The sequence below is a fragment of the Mirounga leonina genome, unplaced genomic scaffold, assembly GCF_011800145.1.
Source record: "Mirounga leonina isolate KUSES-001 unplaced genomic scaffold, KU_Mleo_1.0 Mir_97, whole genome shotgun sequence".
Lineage (NCBI taxonomy): Eukaryota > Metazoa > Chordata > Mammalia > Carnivora > Phocidae > Mirounga > Mirounga leonina.
Genome location: NW_023270889.1, coordinates 896,449 through 913,255, shown reverse-complemented (window position 1 = coordinate 913,255; position 16,807 = coordinate 896,449). Strand labels below are relative to the sequence as shown.

General features: G+C 45.7%; 1 protein-coding gene across 2 annotated transcripts in view; it reads left to right on the top strand.

The window, feature by feature from the left end:
• LOC118006488 (alanine--glyoxylate aminotransferase 2, mitochondrial) overlaps positions 1–13,715 on the top strand; it is a 36,141-nt gene extending 22,426 nt beyond the window's left edge. Inside the window, exons 10-14 of one of the 2 annotated variants that reach the window (XM_034999165.1) lie at positions 682–814; positions 3,069–3,160; positions 4,692–4,841; positions 9,208–9,306; positions 13,276–13,715. In XM_034999165.1, coding sequence (XP_034855056.1) covers positions 682–814; positions 3,069–3,160; positions 4,692–4,841; positions 9,208–9,306; positions 13,276–13,383 — 582 coding nt within the window. In that variant the 3' untranslated portion in view covers positions 13,384–13,715. The remainder of the gene's footprint in view (positions 1–681; positions 815–3,068; positions 3,161–4,691; positions 4,842–9,207; positions 9,307–13,275) is intronic. The other variant, XM_034999166.1, reaches the window with a different exon arrangement.
• Positions 13,716–16,807: the final 3,092 nt, after the last annotated feature.

Genomic DNA, 16,807 nt, shown 5'->3' with positions numbered 1-16,807 from the left:
ACTCAGGAAACTTAGACCAAATGATGATGAAGCTATGTTTTGAAGGACAAGAGGAATTAGTGAGATAAAGAAGCAGGGAGAGTGTCTTCTAGAAAGAGGGCAAAAAGCATGCACAAATAAACTAAAGTTGACTTAGTTCAATCCTGATTTAACTGGCTTAACTGGATCATCTCAAGACATAATTCTCAGGAAGGAAAGGAGATCACAGGGAAGAGAGTGACTAGCCTATGTGGCCCAGGCGGCAGCCATACCCGCCCCAATCCACTCCCTGTGACTCCTTCGTCCAGCCGGACAGAAGCAGCTTCTCCCTTGCTTCCTTACCCACTGGAGATCCTTATTAAGGATTGCTAACCAGAATGTTCCTTTTATGTGCATTATTTATGACCCTCACAGCAGTCCTGTGATGTACTGCTATTACTATTTCTACTTAACAGAGTTAACATAGGTTCAGAGGACTTCATGAATATATCCAAAATCCCACAAAGCTAGTAAATGGTTTCTGGTAACTAAAAGCTCAGCCACAGATTAAGTGCTGTGTCCATGATCACACAAAGATGGCGATACTGATGACGAGCCATGATGGTATGGAAGAGGAAGAGTCGAAGAAAGGGAGGCGATCGCAGTCAGAAAAGCCGTCATTTCTTGAAAGGTTTCCAATGATTTGGGATTTGTTTCCATCAGGTGCAGACAGGATTTGGAAGGCTGGGCTCTCACTTCTGGGGCTTCCAAACCCATGGCATCCTGCCAGACATTGTCACCATGGCTAAAGGGATTGGGAATGGCTTTCCCATGGCAGCAGTGGTGACAACTCCAGGTAGGGCCAGCAGGCAAGTGGCATTTGCTTCCAGGTCTCTTGCATCAGTGATGGTAGAAAACAGGTATTTTGGAACTTGTGTGGGTTGAAGACAGTGATGGGAATTATACTTGCATTTCTTAAGCAATGATAAAGAGACACAGTCTGCCAGATTGTGGAAAAGACAGAAGACAGCCAGGCCTTTTTGCTCTTGCTGCAGGGAAGGGTACTCCTCCTACGCCCATAATGCAATGCAGGGTTCTCACCCTCCAACAAGGTATAGGAAACTGTGCCACAAAAACAAAACCCACAAAAGAGATCCTTTTTAACCAACCTGAAGCTAACCGTGACATTTCCAAGGGAATCACATTCTGAAGGAGACTCTTGGTCTTGCTATTCCAATATGTTATAAACGCAGGGTCCAGAGTGGACAGTTTTCTCCATTTCTGTCTCATCAACAAAACAGCCCAAAACAATATATCTCACTTAGCCAGAATAGTCTATGAAATGAACATAAGCATAAACCCTATTTCCAGTTTTAGTGAGGTTTTACAGAAAATGGTTTTTATGAACAATTTATCATTAAAAATCTTTAAATTGTTTTTGTTCTTCCCAACAGTAGTGAGCACACTTTAGAGATACTACAGGATAATTAAGTGCTCTGATATTTTAGTGTTTTTACTGAATGAATAAAGATATGTTACTGAGTCCAAGCTCCTTCTGCTCTCCACATGAAAGGCCAATAATTTGAGAGCCGAGATATTGGGGTCAGAAAAGCCAGCAAACTGGGGAGATGGCAGATGATCACCCTGAAGAAGCATCTCCCCTGGGCAGGAAGTCCAAACTCCTTGTTTGTTAGCAAAAGGGGGAAGCTTGACGGGCTTGGAGACAAAGGTGACATCTGAGATGTAGACAACGTTTGTAGACATCTGAGAAAGGTCTTGTAGTTTCTTTGTCCTTGGTCAGTTGATCTTTGCCTACAGGAATCTGGTCATGTCGTTCCTATAAATCTTAACCATAGCATCGGCATTTCTATCTGTACTTCCTTATCTCCTCAAGTGATACAGGTTTCAGGTAAAAAAAAAAAAAAACAGTTTTTGCAAATCTCAGCTGTAAGCAAAATTCCTTCAGTGATTAACATGTCTGCATACATGCAGAAGTTTCTAAGCTATAGGTCACAACAAGGGAAAATGAAGCAATATAGAATCAGACATGCTAAGTTTCTACCTGTTACAGGTACTAAAATGTGGATGTAGAAAGTGAAGTACAATGAACCAAATATATGCTCACCCTGAAACAATCCAGAAATTATATTACTAAATCCTTGATGTGATCTTTTTTTTTTTTTAAAGATTTTTATTTATTTTTTGACAGAGAGAGAGAGCAAGAGGGGGAACACAAGCAGGGGGAGTGGGAGAGGGATAAGCAGGCTTCCCTGCCAAGCAAGGAACCCGATGTGGGGCTTGATCCCAGGACCCTGGGATCATGACCTGAGCCGAAGGCAGATGCTAAACGGCTGAGCCACCCAGGCGCCCCTGATGTGATCTTTTTTTAAAAAAAAATATTTCCTTCTTAGTCCCAAGGGTATAATACAGAAAAAAAGGTAAACTAATGGAGGTCCCATGTAAAATCCTATAAATCCAATGTGAAGGTACTTTTCAATTCACACAACACATTAAAGAGTTTGTTATCACACTTCTCATTGAGTGAATAAGCAATTTTTCCTTAGCCACTGGATGAGTGGATCAGTCAGCTAGGGCTACCATATCAAGACACCACATGCTGGGTGGCTTAAACGGCAGATATTTATTTTCTCATGGTTCTGGAAGCTGGAAGTCCAAGATCAAGGTGCCAGCAAAGTTGGTTTCTGGTGAGATCTCTCTTGCAGATGGCCAACTTCTTGCTGCATCCTTCCATGTCCTTTTCCTCAGAGAGAGAGCTCTGGTGTTTCTTTTTCTTCTAAAAAGACACCAGTCTTATAAAGGCCCTACCCTTGTGGCTTCATTTAACCTTAATTACTTCCCTAAAGACCCCATCTCCAAATACATTCACACTGGGAGTAGGGCTTCAACATCTAAAGAGGGGTCAGCAAGGCAGGGAGACACATAATTCCATCCATAACATCCACTCTCTGGTGAATGAAGAATGAATTGGATACGATGCCATGAAATACATTACTAATACAACACAAAAGTCAATACAATTCAAATGGTGTGATGGGAGATTATAGATAGGAATGTCTCACTCTCTAACCACCTTTTATTTTCTTCCCTAGAGATTGCCAAGTCTCTGGCTAAACGCATTTTTCACTTCAACACCTTTGGAGGGAACCCCATGGTCTGTGCCATTGGGTCAGCGGTGCTCGAGGTACGTTCCAGCAGCCAGGTTAACATCCCTCAGTTCACCAAATGGCTACTTCAAAACCACATGTGCATTATCCAACCTCTATCACTCACATTATTAAAGTGAAGAGGTAATTACCAGTGCATGAATTTAAGTTAGATTTCCCGTTATTATTCTGCCCCTTCACCCCTTTTTAAAGATCTAGTTTGGGCGTTTGAAGCATTAGACACAAAATAATTTATAAGAAACCTCATATGCATGGGAAATAGAAGAAAATGTCGCTAGCTGGGAGCACTGAAATGTCTTTTTTATTTGAGTGGTATGTGATGGAGAGTCACCAACTGCTACCCTTGAATTTGGGTTAATTTTGGCCTGTCCTTTATATTCATTCTTCCTTCCTTTTGTTGTACAGTCATAAAGAGAAACTGAGTTCAGTGAGACCAATGAGGTAATTCAGCTGTTGTTCAGCCTCAGACCCCGAATTTCCCTGGTGCCCCCTCTGTTAAATGCCCTTGCTAATGTGCATGAGAGCATTTGCTTAAGTAAGTGCAGGGTATTACTGGAAGAATGCCCAAGACACGACTCACCGCGGTTGTTTGTGGGGAGGGAAACTTGGCAGCTTGGGGGACAGGGGTCAGCAAGGATCATTCTACTGCATACACGTTTATACATTCTGATTTTTGAATGAGGCACATGATTCACCTATTCAAAAAATTTTGAGCATTTTTAAATAAAAATAAGTGAGTAAAAGCTTCCCTTGCTGATTAAAAAGTATCTTCAAGTATGATAAAATCACAAAATGAAAAGCGAGGGTAGGAATGTGTCATTTACTTCATTTTATAGACATGGCCAGCTTTTTTTTAAGTGTTGTGTCACCTCTACCAGGTAGAGAGGATTTAGGTGAACAAACAGGTCTTAAGTCATGAAGTCATGCAATTATTATCAGCTAAATATAAATGTAGCATATTGTATGTAGTAGACAAAAATCACAGGTCTCTGCCATGAGTGGAAGTAGGTGAAAATTTTTTTGTATCTTCAGGGCCCTGGCTCTGGGCCCACACAGGGCTTCACTCAGCTTGCGAGGCCACGGCCTTGTAGTGGAACACTTGGGCAATGACAATCTGTGTCTGGCTGTTCCGCATAGGTCAGTAAGTTCCCAGTAGGGTGAGGATCAGTGACAGGTCTTCCCCCAGAACATTTGTCTTCTTCACCCCAGTATCCTCCTCTCAGCCAAGCCTGGCAATAATGATCCTCAAGATTATGGCATCTGTGTTACAGACTGCATTGAGACATGTCTTTTATTCTTTCCTAAATTTTTAATCACCCCTGAAGATGAGGAGGGTTTGGGGAAAGTATCCCCTATACCAAGCCTCTTTTTTCTCCTTACAGCAAAGCTTTTTGTAGTACAGGGCATGGTCACATTAGACTTTGGGTTCCAAGTGTCTGGTCAAGTTTCTGTAAAGAAGGTCATACACATTTACCTCTCTGTGTTTCTCAGTCAATATTAGAACTTTTCTTTTTTAATGCAAGACCATTTGGGACTTTCTCTAAACAGGTGATTAAAGAAGAAAAGCTACAGGAAAACAGTCAAGAAGTTGGCACCTACATGCTACAGAAGTTTGCTGAGCTGCGGGATGAGTTTGAGATTGTCGGAGATGTCCGAGGCAAAGGCCTCATGATAGGAATAGAAATGGTGAAGGATAAGGTATGTTCTGATCTGCTGCGCTCTCTGTGACTTCTTGGGGTAGGGAAGAATTAAAGGAGGAAGCATGAGCTACAAGATCACTTCATTCATTCTCAGGGAGAGAGCACACCAAGCTCAGCCAAGATAAACAGGGAGTGAGTGCCAAACACTAGCAGGTCATCAAGAGTTCTAGAGGAGTGAGGGAGGGCATTTGGAACAGGGAGATGATATTTTTCCTGCCACTCAAGGCAAAGAACATTGGTGATGACTGAATATTTAGAATTGGACATATGGGGAAGGAAGGAAGTTATTTGGAGAGCAGCAGGTGGCCCAGAGAGCTCGTGAAAGTAAGGGAGAAGACCAGGAGAGAGTTGGGATGATGGTTTGGGGTGAGGACATTAAGGATCTATAGGATTTTGAATTTGTGAATATTTTCCATCTCCCAAGTAACCAGGCAGGGTGTGATTTTCTGATAACATTTCCCACTGTGGCCTCAAACTCAATATGACAACAATTAAACTTGGCATTTTCCCCCAAACTAGTTATCCCTCCCAGTTCACTGTTTCTGTTTCTCACCCTCCACGGTTCTCCCAATTACCCAGCCTGTGACTCCTTCTCTCCCTTGTTTCTAGTGCCAAATCCTGTTGATCCTTTCTTTGCTACATCTCTCAAATCCTTCCCTGTGTCTCCATGGCTGCCCCTGCAGCCCATGACCCTCTCCTCCATAAAAGCAAAGCCTAGACCCGCTGAGAGGAGCAACAGGGGGAGAATCTTGGCCCCAAGGTGAAGAGTCAGACTAACCCCTTCACCCTAACTCTTGTCCAACTTTCTCTTAAGTGGTTTCTTGCTATTTGATCTTAACACAGCATCCCAGTTTAGGAGGGTTGATGTTCAATTATTTTAGGACTCAGACCAGACCATGGATGTAAGACTCTTCCATTAATGCCACACAGCAGAGTCCATACAAAGCTGGAATGTTTAAACAAGATTTTAAAGCTAAGGGAAGACAACAGCAAAATAAGAGTAAGATGAGACTAGGCCCTCTGGCTCACAAGCCACAAATACTTATCTTCAGCTTGTGGCCCAATCAAGGGTGTTTTAAGGCTCAGAAGAGTCCATCCTAGTCCCCAACCCAGGAGTTCCCCCAAAGATATCTACGCTTCAAAGTCCAGACTCCACAGAGGAAAACCCAATGAGAGAGGAGCGGTTCTTCTCTTTCCCACTGTTCCAAACCCAGCTTCTGCATGCTTAGAGACACATGAACAAATTGTTCATCAGGACTTCATCTGTGATGATTAAACATCAGCATCCTCCCACATGGCCACTGATACAGTACAAGCTAAATTATAGTACATCCATCCCACAATGGCATATTTATATGTTTGACAGGAAAGGTGTGCAAACTGTGTGATGGAAAAAATAAAACAGGCTATCAAATTGTATCTATCAAATGAGTTCTGCCATTTGGTAGTGTTAAACATGGGCTCTGAAGGCAGACCACCCAGGTTTACATCCCAGCTCACCGATTCTTTAGTTCCATTCAAAGTCCACTCAATGCCATTCATTTCCCTACATCCAATGCCACTCAAACTTTTCCCCAACCATGGACCACAGGACTCTCCTGTCTGTATCTACCTGTGGAAATCCTAGCCCTTATCTAGATCCAACTCACACCCTAAAGCTTGTTTGTTTCTCCCCCATACAGGGGCTCCAGGCCTCAGAGAATCCCTCTAGCACCCACTCCCTAAAAAACTCCTTTGAACAGATCTTTCAAAACCATGTATTTGTTGATTCGGTTTTCATGCAGAAGTATCTTACTTTCCTAAATAAGTTATACAGTTTTGAGGCCAGGAATCATGCAGATGGTAAGTACTTTAAAAGTGTGTGTTGACTGAGTTCAGGTCCCTGCAACAATTCAGACCATGTTCACATAATTACAACAGCTCAGAACTTGGGTATAACACTGTCCACCATAACCCAGAATTGAAACTCCCATTTGCTGTTGGTGAGGACATATATTGGTACAGTCCTTTAGACAGCAATTTGCCTATATCTACCAACATCTTAAATGTATGCATCTTGACCTAGCAATTCAACTTCTAGAAATATGTCTGAAACAAATACTCATAGAAGTTTGAAAGTTATAGATGAGCAGGGATATTTGTGGCATTGTTTATAATCATAAAAAAAAATTGGAAACAACATAAATGTCCAACAATAAATGATCAAACAAATTACCAATAAACTCTGAAATATCAGGTAACCTTTAAGAAGATGAAGTCCCAATACAATGACATGGAAAGATGTCAAAGATATATTGTAAATTGTTAAAAGCAAATTGGAAAACCTTATAAAGTATGACTCATTTTTCTAAATATGCATATAGATGTATTTGCACACATAGAAAAAGTGTCTGGTTCACATGAAATTATCAACAGGAGGTGAACCTAGGAGTAAGATTGGGGGAGAGGAAACTTTCCATTTTACTTTATGCACCTCCATTTCAGTTTAAGGCTTTTTTCTCAATAAACATGGATTACTTTTATTTAAATGCAGATTTATGGGAGGTGGGGGCCAAAAAAAAGGTAAACCTGAAGAGACATTACACACCCACCAAGAGGTCGGTTAGAAACATGCCCACTCGATTATCAAGCAGCTGGGACACAGGCTTGAGCACAGGGCCTGGGCAGCGGTCCGGGGGCTGTGCCTCAGAGTTTTCAGCCCTGCTTTTCTCTGTGGAATGCATATAAGATGTTCAATTAGTCACAGCATTTGAGGCCAGGGGATGATAAAATGGGCAAGGGAACAGGAACGGTGCTGGCCCAGTCCAGAGTGAGGCCAAACTCCACCTGTTCAGACCCTAACTGCCCAGCAAGGCCCCACCAACTCAACTTCCCCCAGGAAAACCTTTCCAGAGGGTGCTGAGTGCCCTCTGACGCCTCACTTTTCCCACCCCATATTTGACCACTTGACAGCTCTCACAGGTTACCTCAATTATTTTGTCATGTATTAGTCTACTTGATGAGAACGTCAGAGGCAAGCAGGAATGCACGATGACATTTTAGGATCAGTGAGAAGATCCTGGTCTAGTCCCCCATCCCAAGTCCTCGTTATCTAACAGTGTGAAAGTCTGAATATTATTTTCCTTATCTCGAAGCTTTAAGACAGACAAAAATGTGAGCATCCCTGGGAGGTCCAGTCTTACTCTGTGCTGGAACACTGAGACTTCAGCGGGAATGAAGGGTTGGGTGGGTGGGGGCGGGGGATGGATACTGAAGCCTAGAGGGAGGGTGGGTAGGAAGCCCCGAGAAGAACAAAGCTGGGACCCCTGGAGGGAGTCTTCCTGTGCCTCACAAGGATGGCAGGGGCCGGCCCAGGAGCCAGGATCATGCCTTATGCATGTGAAACCAGAGAGCCAGACCCATGCTGATGCTCACCGCAGCTGTGCCACAGAAGAGAGATGGCGCTCAAGACAGGATCACAGCAATAACTCCCACGCGGGTACCTGCCAGGCATCTTACCAATCCAGATGCCCCAGGCTGCCCCAGGTCTTCTCATTCCATAGGCCAAGCCTGAGCCCCAAATGTCTGTAGTTTGGAAATGCCTCCAGGTCATGCAGACACACAGTCAGACTTGAAATGACTAAGTCAGAGGGAGGTGTCTGTACTCAGGCTCGGAAGACAGGAGACACACAGAAGGGGCGCCGGCCCCCAGCCCAGTGCCACCAAAGGGGTAGGGGTGTGTCTGGACCCCCCAGGGAGAGACCAAACTCAGATGCCTGGTAACCTGAAACAGCCTCAGCCTCCCCCACCCCCCCAAGTGCTTACCTTTCCTAACCCTGGAGGATTAAGTCTTGGGGGAGAAAGAGCAAATTCCACAAGCCAGGGAGATGAGGACAGTAGGCCCCACCCCAGCTGCCCGGGCCCTGCTGTGGCCCAGGGAAAGCCTGGATCTTTGTAACTTTGGAGGCATTTCCTGGACTTTGAAATGAGCCCTTTACAGGAGCAAAACAAAGTGAACAGTTGAGAATTACCACATCAATAAAGCCGACTCCAAATTTGGCTAGGAAAGAACCAAATTCCCAGGATAGCCATTAGCAGAGTCAAGATTCACTGGCTACCTGCATTCAACTTCATTTTTTCTTCAGGAATCTGGGATGAATTGGGATAAAAACAAATACTTTTAATAACACCACCCCCAAAAAAATTCCATCCAGCAATTAACAGATGTATTTTTCTAATAGCTGTATTCAGTTACAGCGAGGAGAGAGAGATTGAGAGGGAGAGAAGAGCATTGATGGCTCGAGTTGCTTTTTTTCCCTCTCTTGGAAATAACGTCCTTAACAATTCAAACCCAAATAGAAAATATATTTTAAATGTATTTGCAGGTGAGCAGCCAGCCCCTTCCCCAGGAAGAAGTCAATGAAATCCATGAGGACTGCAAACGCATGGGGCTTCTAATTGGCAAAGGCGGTATTTTTGCTCAGGTAAGAGAAAGGCCGGTCGTTCCCTATCCCTTTAGGTAGGCGTCTCCCTGACGTCCCAGAGCTGGTCTCTTTTCTTCCTGACCCAGCCCCACTTCCTCTAGGCATAATGCTCAGGTCTTTTCATGAAAAAGGTGCCGTGAGGCCTGAAGACCACCAGGGGGAGCTGTGTGCAAATGGTTTCGTTACCGCCGCTCTAAGAGGACCGTCTACCTAGGCTTAACAAGAGATGTGCACACCTACCAGAGGATTTACGGTACAGGTCACAGTAGAGTCATCACAACCATGCAATGACTAATTTCTCTCATGTATGAATTCGTTCTAACCCCGTGAAAGCAATTCTAGTCGGGAGGAACCTAACAGTGCTGGCAGGCCCAGGGGACCCTGCAGGAGAGGTGGGCCGCCCTGGCTGGGTCCCTAATGAGAACTCAGAATCAGCCACTCCCAGGGCCCTTCACCCATGCAGAGTCCGGCTCTGCCGACTCCTTTCTGGAAAAGCCAGGAATAGTCCCAGGCAGGGGTGGTCCTGGTGCGGCCCTGCCTCTGGGCCCGTGCTGCAGCTGCTAGGAAAGCCTTCTCCCTGATCTCTCACACCAGCAGGACCCTCACCCTGAAGTGGCTCCAGGGCAGACATGGAAGATTGAGTGTAGCTTCTGCTCCTCCCCTAATTTGTCCTTGTCCTTTGTCATGTTCGTCCTTCTCCCCGGTTTCCCTGCTCCATTCCTGCCCTGCATTCTCGTTGAGTGAACACTCTGGCCTCCTACTTCTCAGAGAACATAGGAGCTCTTAAATAAGATCTCTATGTAAACTCATCTGCCCCCACATCCGTTTCTTACTTCCTCTCCTGAAGATTCACTTCAGGAAGTGTCTCTCCTATTCAGATTTAGATCGTGGACCTGTGCCCTTGACTCTTGACACTCTCCAGCTTTGTTCAAGGGGACATCACTTGTTCCCTTGTATCTGTAACTTCTCCTCAACTTCCCCTCACCCTGTTAAGAAATAGGCTTCCAGCTCTCCCAGCCCAAATCAAACCACCTCAAACCAGAATGAGCACTTTGGCTGGGACATTCTCTCTGAGTTTTTTCTAGTCCCAGTCACAGGTATTTTTCTGTACAAATTAATGATTAAAAATCCTGTAACTTATAAAAACATGAAACAGTTGTTTACATGCTTAGTTATTTCTTAGTTATTTGGAAAACATGTAAGTGCTAAGCAGCTGTTGCTATGCTAGAACTAACGTTACAATGATAACTAAGATCCAGTCCCTCCCTTCCCGGAGCTGGCAGGAAAGACAGGCATATAGCAAATTAGGGGCGCCTGGGTGGCTCAGTCGTTAAGCGTCTGCCTTCGGCTCAGGTCATAATCCCAGGTCCTGGGATCAAGCCCCGCATCGGGCTCCCTGCTCGGCCGGAAGCCTGCTTCTCCCTCTCCCACTCCCCCTGCTTGTGTTCCCTCTCTCACTGTCTCTCTCTGTCAAATAAATAAATAAAATCGTTAAAAAAAAAAAAAAACCAGCAAATTAGAATACAATGTAGCAAGCTCGTCTACAGCTATAAAAAGGGGTATCACAGGAGGAAAGAGAAGGGACTCCTAGCCCAGACTTCCTAGCTAGGCTGAGCCTTACACAGTGAGATAAACACTCAGCGTGTGCAGAGACCTGGCCGACTGCAAAGAGCTACAAGCTCAGCTGTGTGGCTGAAGCATAAGGCTTGAGGCGCTGAGTGGTAATAATACAAACCCTTAATGCTTGTCAGGCACTGTTCTAAACATTTTGCATTGACTCATTTAATGCTCTCAACAAGCCTATGAAATAGATACTATGATTGTTCTAATTTTACAGATGAAGCAGAAGAGGCACAGAGAGGTTAAGTAAGTTACCCAAGTCGCACAGCTAGTAAGTGGCAGAACCAGGACCCAAGCTCAGGCAGTCTGATTTCTGAGTCTGCCCTCTGGGGAGAATAAGCCTGAGGGGCCAAGACTGGGGGCAGTGAACGGGAGGGGGGTGGCCCGTGGTGCCGTTTGAACTGTCTCCGCAGTAGCGCGATTAAGGGCACATTCAGGGCACGATTCCAGAGGGGTGAAGTGCGCAGACTGGGATGCGAAGCACGAGGCAGAGTCGGGGATCAAGCCTCCTGTCTAACTTGGTTGAGACATGGCAAGGACGAGCGCCGCTGTGAACAGGCGCCGTCTGAGGGGGTTATGGACATCTGTTCCTGCAGACAAGTCGGTAGCTCAGAGGAGAGAACCGGGGCCAAGTCACGATTTTTGGAGTCGTCAGCCTCCCAGCGGTGAGAGGGGGACGTCTCCGGGGAAGGAGTCGCCATGGGAAACGCGCAGAGCCGGCCACACACCTGCGCCGCACCCGCCTTTACCCGGGGAGGCAAGGCGCCCAGACAGAGGACAGACAAGGGCCCAGAGGCGCGGGGAGTTAGCAAGCCCCGGAGGCTCGAGGGGGCGAAGCTCAAGGGGAGGGAGGGACCCAGGCGCCCCAGGCGGCGTCCCAGCCGGACGGTGAGGGCTGAAAAATGCCCCCCACCGGGCTCCCCACCCAGCAGCTCCCGGGGCGGCTGAGGCCAGAGAGGCGCCCGAAGGCTGCTGGAGGCCGAGGCCCCCCGGGCTGCGGTGGGTCGGGGTGTGAAGAGACCAGCGTGGGCAGAGGGAACAGTAAAGGCCAACAAGCACCAACCCCCCTTTTGAGTCCGTTTGGGTAATAGGAGACAATCGCGTTTGTACAGTGGCTGGAAGGGGGGCGGGGGGGGCGTGGGGGGCGTGGGGCCGACAGCTCTTTATCTGGCGTGGTTTGGATTTAGGTTGGCAGAGGTGTAAGTCGGCTTGTTCGCGGGTTGGGGGGGTGGTCCGAGAAGCTGGGGACGCCCGAGAGGAGGGGATGCTTCCCGGAGGGAACGGGGTGGGGGGGCGCGGCCCCAGGGCCCAGGGCTCACTTCCATAGGGTAGACGCCTGGTCCTCCTCACCTTCAGGCGGGGATGTAAGACTGGAGGTGGGAGCACACGAGTTTCTAGAAAGATCTTGCCTGACAGCTTCTGAGCCGCAGGGGGAAGGTCGTCTGTGGCACGGAGGGAGAGGCGTGGGAGCTGGGGGAGCAAGCTGAGAGGGAGGGTAAAGTTTCCAACCGGGTGGACGAGGACAAGAGAACTTAGGACCCGCAGGAGTTGGAGCGGCTGAAACAGTAGTGGTGCCCGTCTGTCCGTCTGCCCGGCGGCGGGACGTTCTCGGACCCTGCCCGCAGGCCACGGTGGGGTGGGCGGTGCGCTTCAGCCCCGCGCGGCCCCCGCAGGCGCCTGCTGCGTGCAGGCGGCGGCGGCGGCGGCGGCGGGTGCGGGGCGCGCGAACTGAGGGCCCGCTGGGAAAGTCGTGCACCCTGGCAACCGGACGCGGCTGGCCGGGCGGGAGTGGGAGGAAGACGCGGAGCGGGGCGGCAGTCCGGAAGCCCATGGGGGATTGAGGAGACTGAAGTGTTAGTGAAAAGGGCAGATGTAGTGGGAATCCGAAATTAGATTGTTCCTGATGAAGAAGAGGCTCTTGGCGCTGGCCTTGAGGGGGTAGGGAGGGGAGGGTGGATGCAGAGGAGCAGAGATGAAGGTTCTGGGAGTCTTGGCAATCAGGAAGCTAGTTTGTAGGGTTGTAAACCCGGACATGGAGGCCACCCTCGGTACCCGCAGAAATTAGGTGTAGATAGGTGCCCGAGACCTCAGTGAAGGTGGTGGAAGGACCAGGAGGTGAGCAGATGGCAAAAAAAGGAAGAGGTGCAGAGCCAGATGGTACCAGAATTGTTAGGAGACTAGAAGGTGAATGGCCTGGGTACAGCATTGGGGAGGAAGGAGACCAACCCAGGAGGGAAATAGAAGACATGTCATAAAAATAAGGTTTAAGAGTCTTAGCTTAGTGCATTTTCTCAAAGTTATATTTGATTCTATGATGATCTGTTGCTCTATTTTCCTTTGTCTCCTCAGACATTCCGCATCACGCCCTCAATGTGCATCACTAAACCAGATGTTCATTTTGCAGTGGAAGTATTTCGGTCTGCCTTAATCCAACACATGGAGAGAAGAGCTAAATAAATTTTTAAAAAATAAAAAAACAACAAGCTTCAAGAACTTCCCCACTTATGTTCAAGGGTTAACTTGAGGAATTCAGTTAGATAATTGGTATAAGTTGTATAGGACATGGTTGACTGCCTATCAGCCAAATGTGTTACCAGAGTCCCCATTATCTTGAGAACTCCATCCTTCAGGAAAGGATCTTTAACCCTAGCTCGGAGAATAAATCCTAATTATTCTAGGTTAGTTACCGTCATTTAGTTCCCCCTGTCAGGATTGGTTTATGCATGACATGTGACCTATTTGGGGAGGACGAATCCTGAAGGAAAATATTTTGGTGGAGGTGCCTTCAGGTTTCTTTATTAAAGAAATTTCTTTAATAAAGGTTTCTTTGTTCTTCATTCTTCATCACCAGAAGACATGTCTTCTTGCACTGATCATAGGTTGTGCTCAAATCATGTCAGCCATTTTGAGGCTATGAAGACAAAGCTTCTTTGCTGGGGTTGGAAGGTAGAAGGAAGCTGAGTCCTTAGTAATGTCAATGAGCCTCTGAGTTAACCAATCCTAGATTCTTACCTTGGAGCTTCTTGTTACATGAGATAATAAATTCTGTGTATTGCACAGCCTTTTGGATTTAAGCTTATTATCTATTATTGCAGCCATAAACATCCTAAGAGATGATGCAGAAAATACCCCAGGTTGATAACTGTCCCCTTCTTTTTTAACTCCCTTAAGATATCTGTCAGAGCTTTCTACTCGATTTCCACCTTCATCACCCCACCCTGAACTAAACCCTCATTACTCCTATTACAATAGCCTCCAAGACCAGAATTTTTCAAACTTTAGTCATTAAAATGTACATTCCTAGTGTTTTTTCCCTGTATGTGTATACCACCCATCGTAGAGTTGACTTAATATTTTTCCTTAATTTAACTTGTTTTACTTAGAGGTATTTGACAGTAACCTTTCTATAATAATAATAAAAGGGAAATCAGTACTTCTTGTCATACTGGAAAGTAATCATACAAATAAAATAAACACAAAGCAATGTAATTCAGCTCTGGCAAGATGCAATTGCTTGCCGATGTTCCCAGTCTGAAGCTTGTTCAAAAGGGAGACTAGAGAGTATTTGAAGGGTGTCAAAAACTACTAGCAAACTGATACCCTCTCCTTAACACAAACAGAAGAGGGTCCACAGAATTGAAAGGGAAACGACCTTCTCAGCATGCAGTTAGATGTTTATTTGAGCTGTGTCCTGTCCGATGCCGTGTTCTCGTGGCCTACCCCCTGGGTGTCTGTTCCACTAACACATCCTTCACCTCACTGCCAAATTTGTCTCCCGTGGGCATTGACTTAAACATGGCATTCCCTTGTACGAAACCTTTCAGTTGCTCCCCATTGCACCCTGGATAAGATCAATACCCCTTTAACAAGGAGCTCAATACCCTCCAGTATCCAGTTGCCAAACAGAGTGAACACTTTAGAAATGCTCTGTTTTGACAAGGGGAAAGGTCACTGAATTGAAAGCCAAGTGATCTGAATTCTAAGCTCAGTTCTTACACCACTTATTTGCTCTAGTTGACCTTGGGTAAGCCTTCTAACCAATTTTTAAACCTCATTTTGTTCCCAGTCTTACCGATACTTGCCCTTCCCACCTCCTGAGCTGTGTTGGGAGTCAAGTAAGCTAATGAATGTAAAAGCACTTTGAACTATGCAGATAGAAATTCTTCCCTTTAAGCTGCATTTCTCTTCTTCCTTTACTAGAAAACTTCCCAAGAGCAGTTTTTGTGCTTCAGTGATCCTTCCTTGCCTCCTGTCCATGTCTCAACAACTAGGATCTCACTCCTGCCTCTCATTCCTTGGAAACTGCCTTCTCAAGAGGCCATCAGTGACTCCCTTATGGCCAATACTTAATGTTTCTTTTGAATGTTCTTTCTTTTTCTTTTTCTTCTATTTATTTATTTGAGAGAGAGAGTGAACAAGCAAGGGAAGCAGGCTCACCACTGAGCAGGAAGCCAGATTCAGGACTCCATCCCAGGACCCTGGGATCATGACCTGAGCTGAAGGCAGACTTAACCAATTAAGCCACCAGGCGCTCCTGAATGTTTTTTCTAAACAACTGCTTCTTTTTTTTTTTAATTTTTATTGTTATGTTAATTGCTCCTTTTTGAATACTATTTCCTTGGCTTCTGCAATGTGGTCCTTCTATCTCAGATGGCTCTTCTCAGTCTCTTTCCTGGCAACTCCTCAACTACAAGGTTCTGTCCTGGGCCATACCTTCTTCCATGCTATACTCTCTCCTCTAAGTAACCTCATCTACTTCGGGAATTTCACCTGTCCTAACTATGCTGATAACTTCCAAATACTCATCTTCGGTCTCACCCTTTTTTTCTGAGCTCCAACCCCAAGATTCTAGCCGTCTAGACACCTTCATTTGGATGTCACAAGGACACTTCATATTCAGCATATCTGACGGAAAACACACTGAATATCTCTCCTCCAAGGAACCCCTTCTGGATTAATGGTAACTTTTTGTCTCGGGCACACACCTTAGGGCATTATTTTCCTCCGTTATATTTTTGCCTTTCATATGACTAATCTCATGAATACGTTCTCCAGCATAGTTTTTCTTAACCAATCCTAGATTGGTTATATGCCCATTTATTACCAAAACTGCCTTAATTTGGGCCATTATTCTCACTTCTAAACTATTTAAACTACCTCCTAACTGGTATTCTGGACTCTTTCCTAATCCATTCTCTGCACTGATACCAGAGCCACCTACTTAAACAATAAATATGATCACATCTCTCATCGCCTGAAGCCTTTGAGGGTTCCCTATTGTCCATGGAAGAAGTCTAAACTCCCAACTATTATGACATTCAAGAGCCTTCACAATTTGCTCCCAAACCACCTTTTTGAGCTTTACTCTTGCTGTTCTTTCCATGCCATGCACATCGGTTCTTTGATCCTATAGTTCACTCTACCTGGAACGTTCTTCCTCTCCTCTTTGTCCGTGGAAATCATGGTGTTAGGAGGATTGGAAAAAGAAGCCAAGACTCACTTCTTTGTTCTTCTTCAAAGCCTTCCCATTTTCAATACTCCTTTTCTTTAAAAATAAAGTAAAAGGAAAGAACATTGAAAATAAAGATTATGGTAACTATTTAGGAATTTAGCAAAACATGAAGAGGAAACAATGAAACACAAATTTAAATAAAACCAAAAGCAAAACAAAATGTTTCCCTGCTCCAGCCCAGGTCCCTGCCAATGCCAGAACATAGTCTGCTGGAAGAAATGGGCTAAAGGGTTTTAGTTGTTCATATAAATTCATAGAACATAGTCCTTGTGGCTTCCTGAGTCCTATAGGATCTTTGTGTATGCCTAACTGTGCACTGTTATTCTCCCACCTCCAGGGGTCACTCTAGAGTAAAAGCCCGGAATGGAA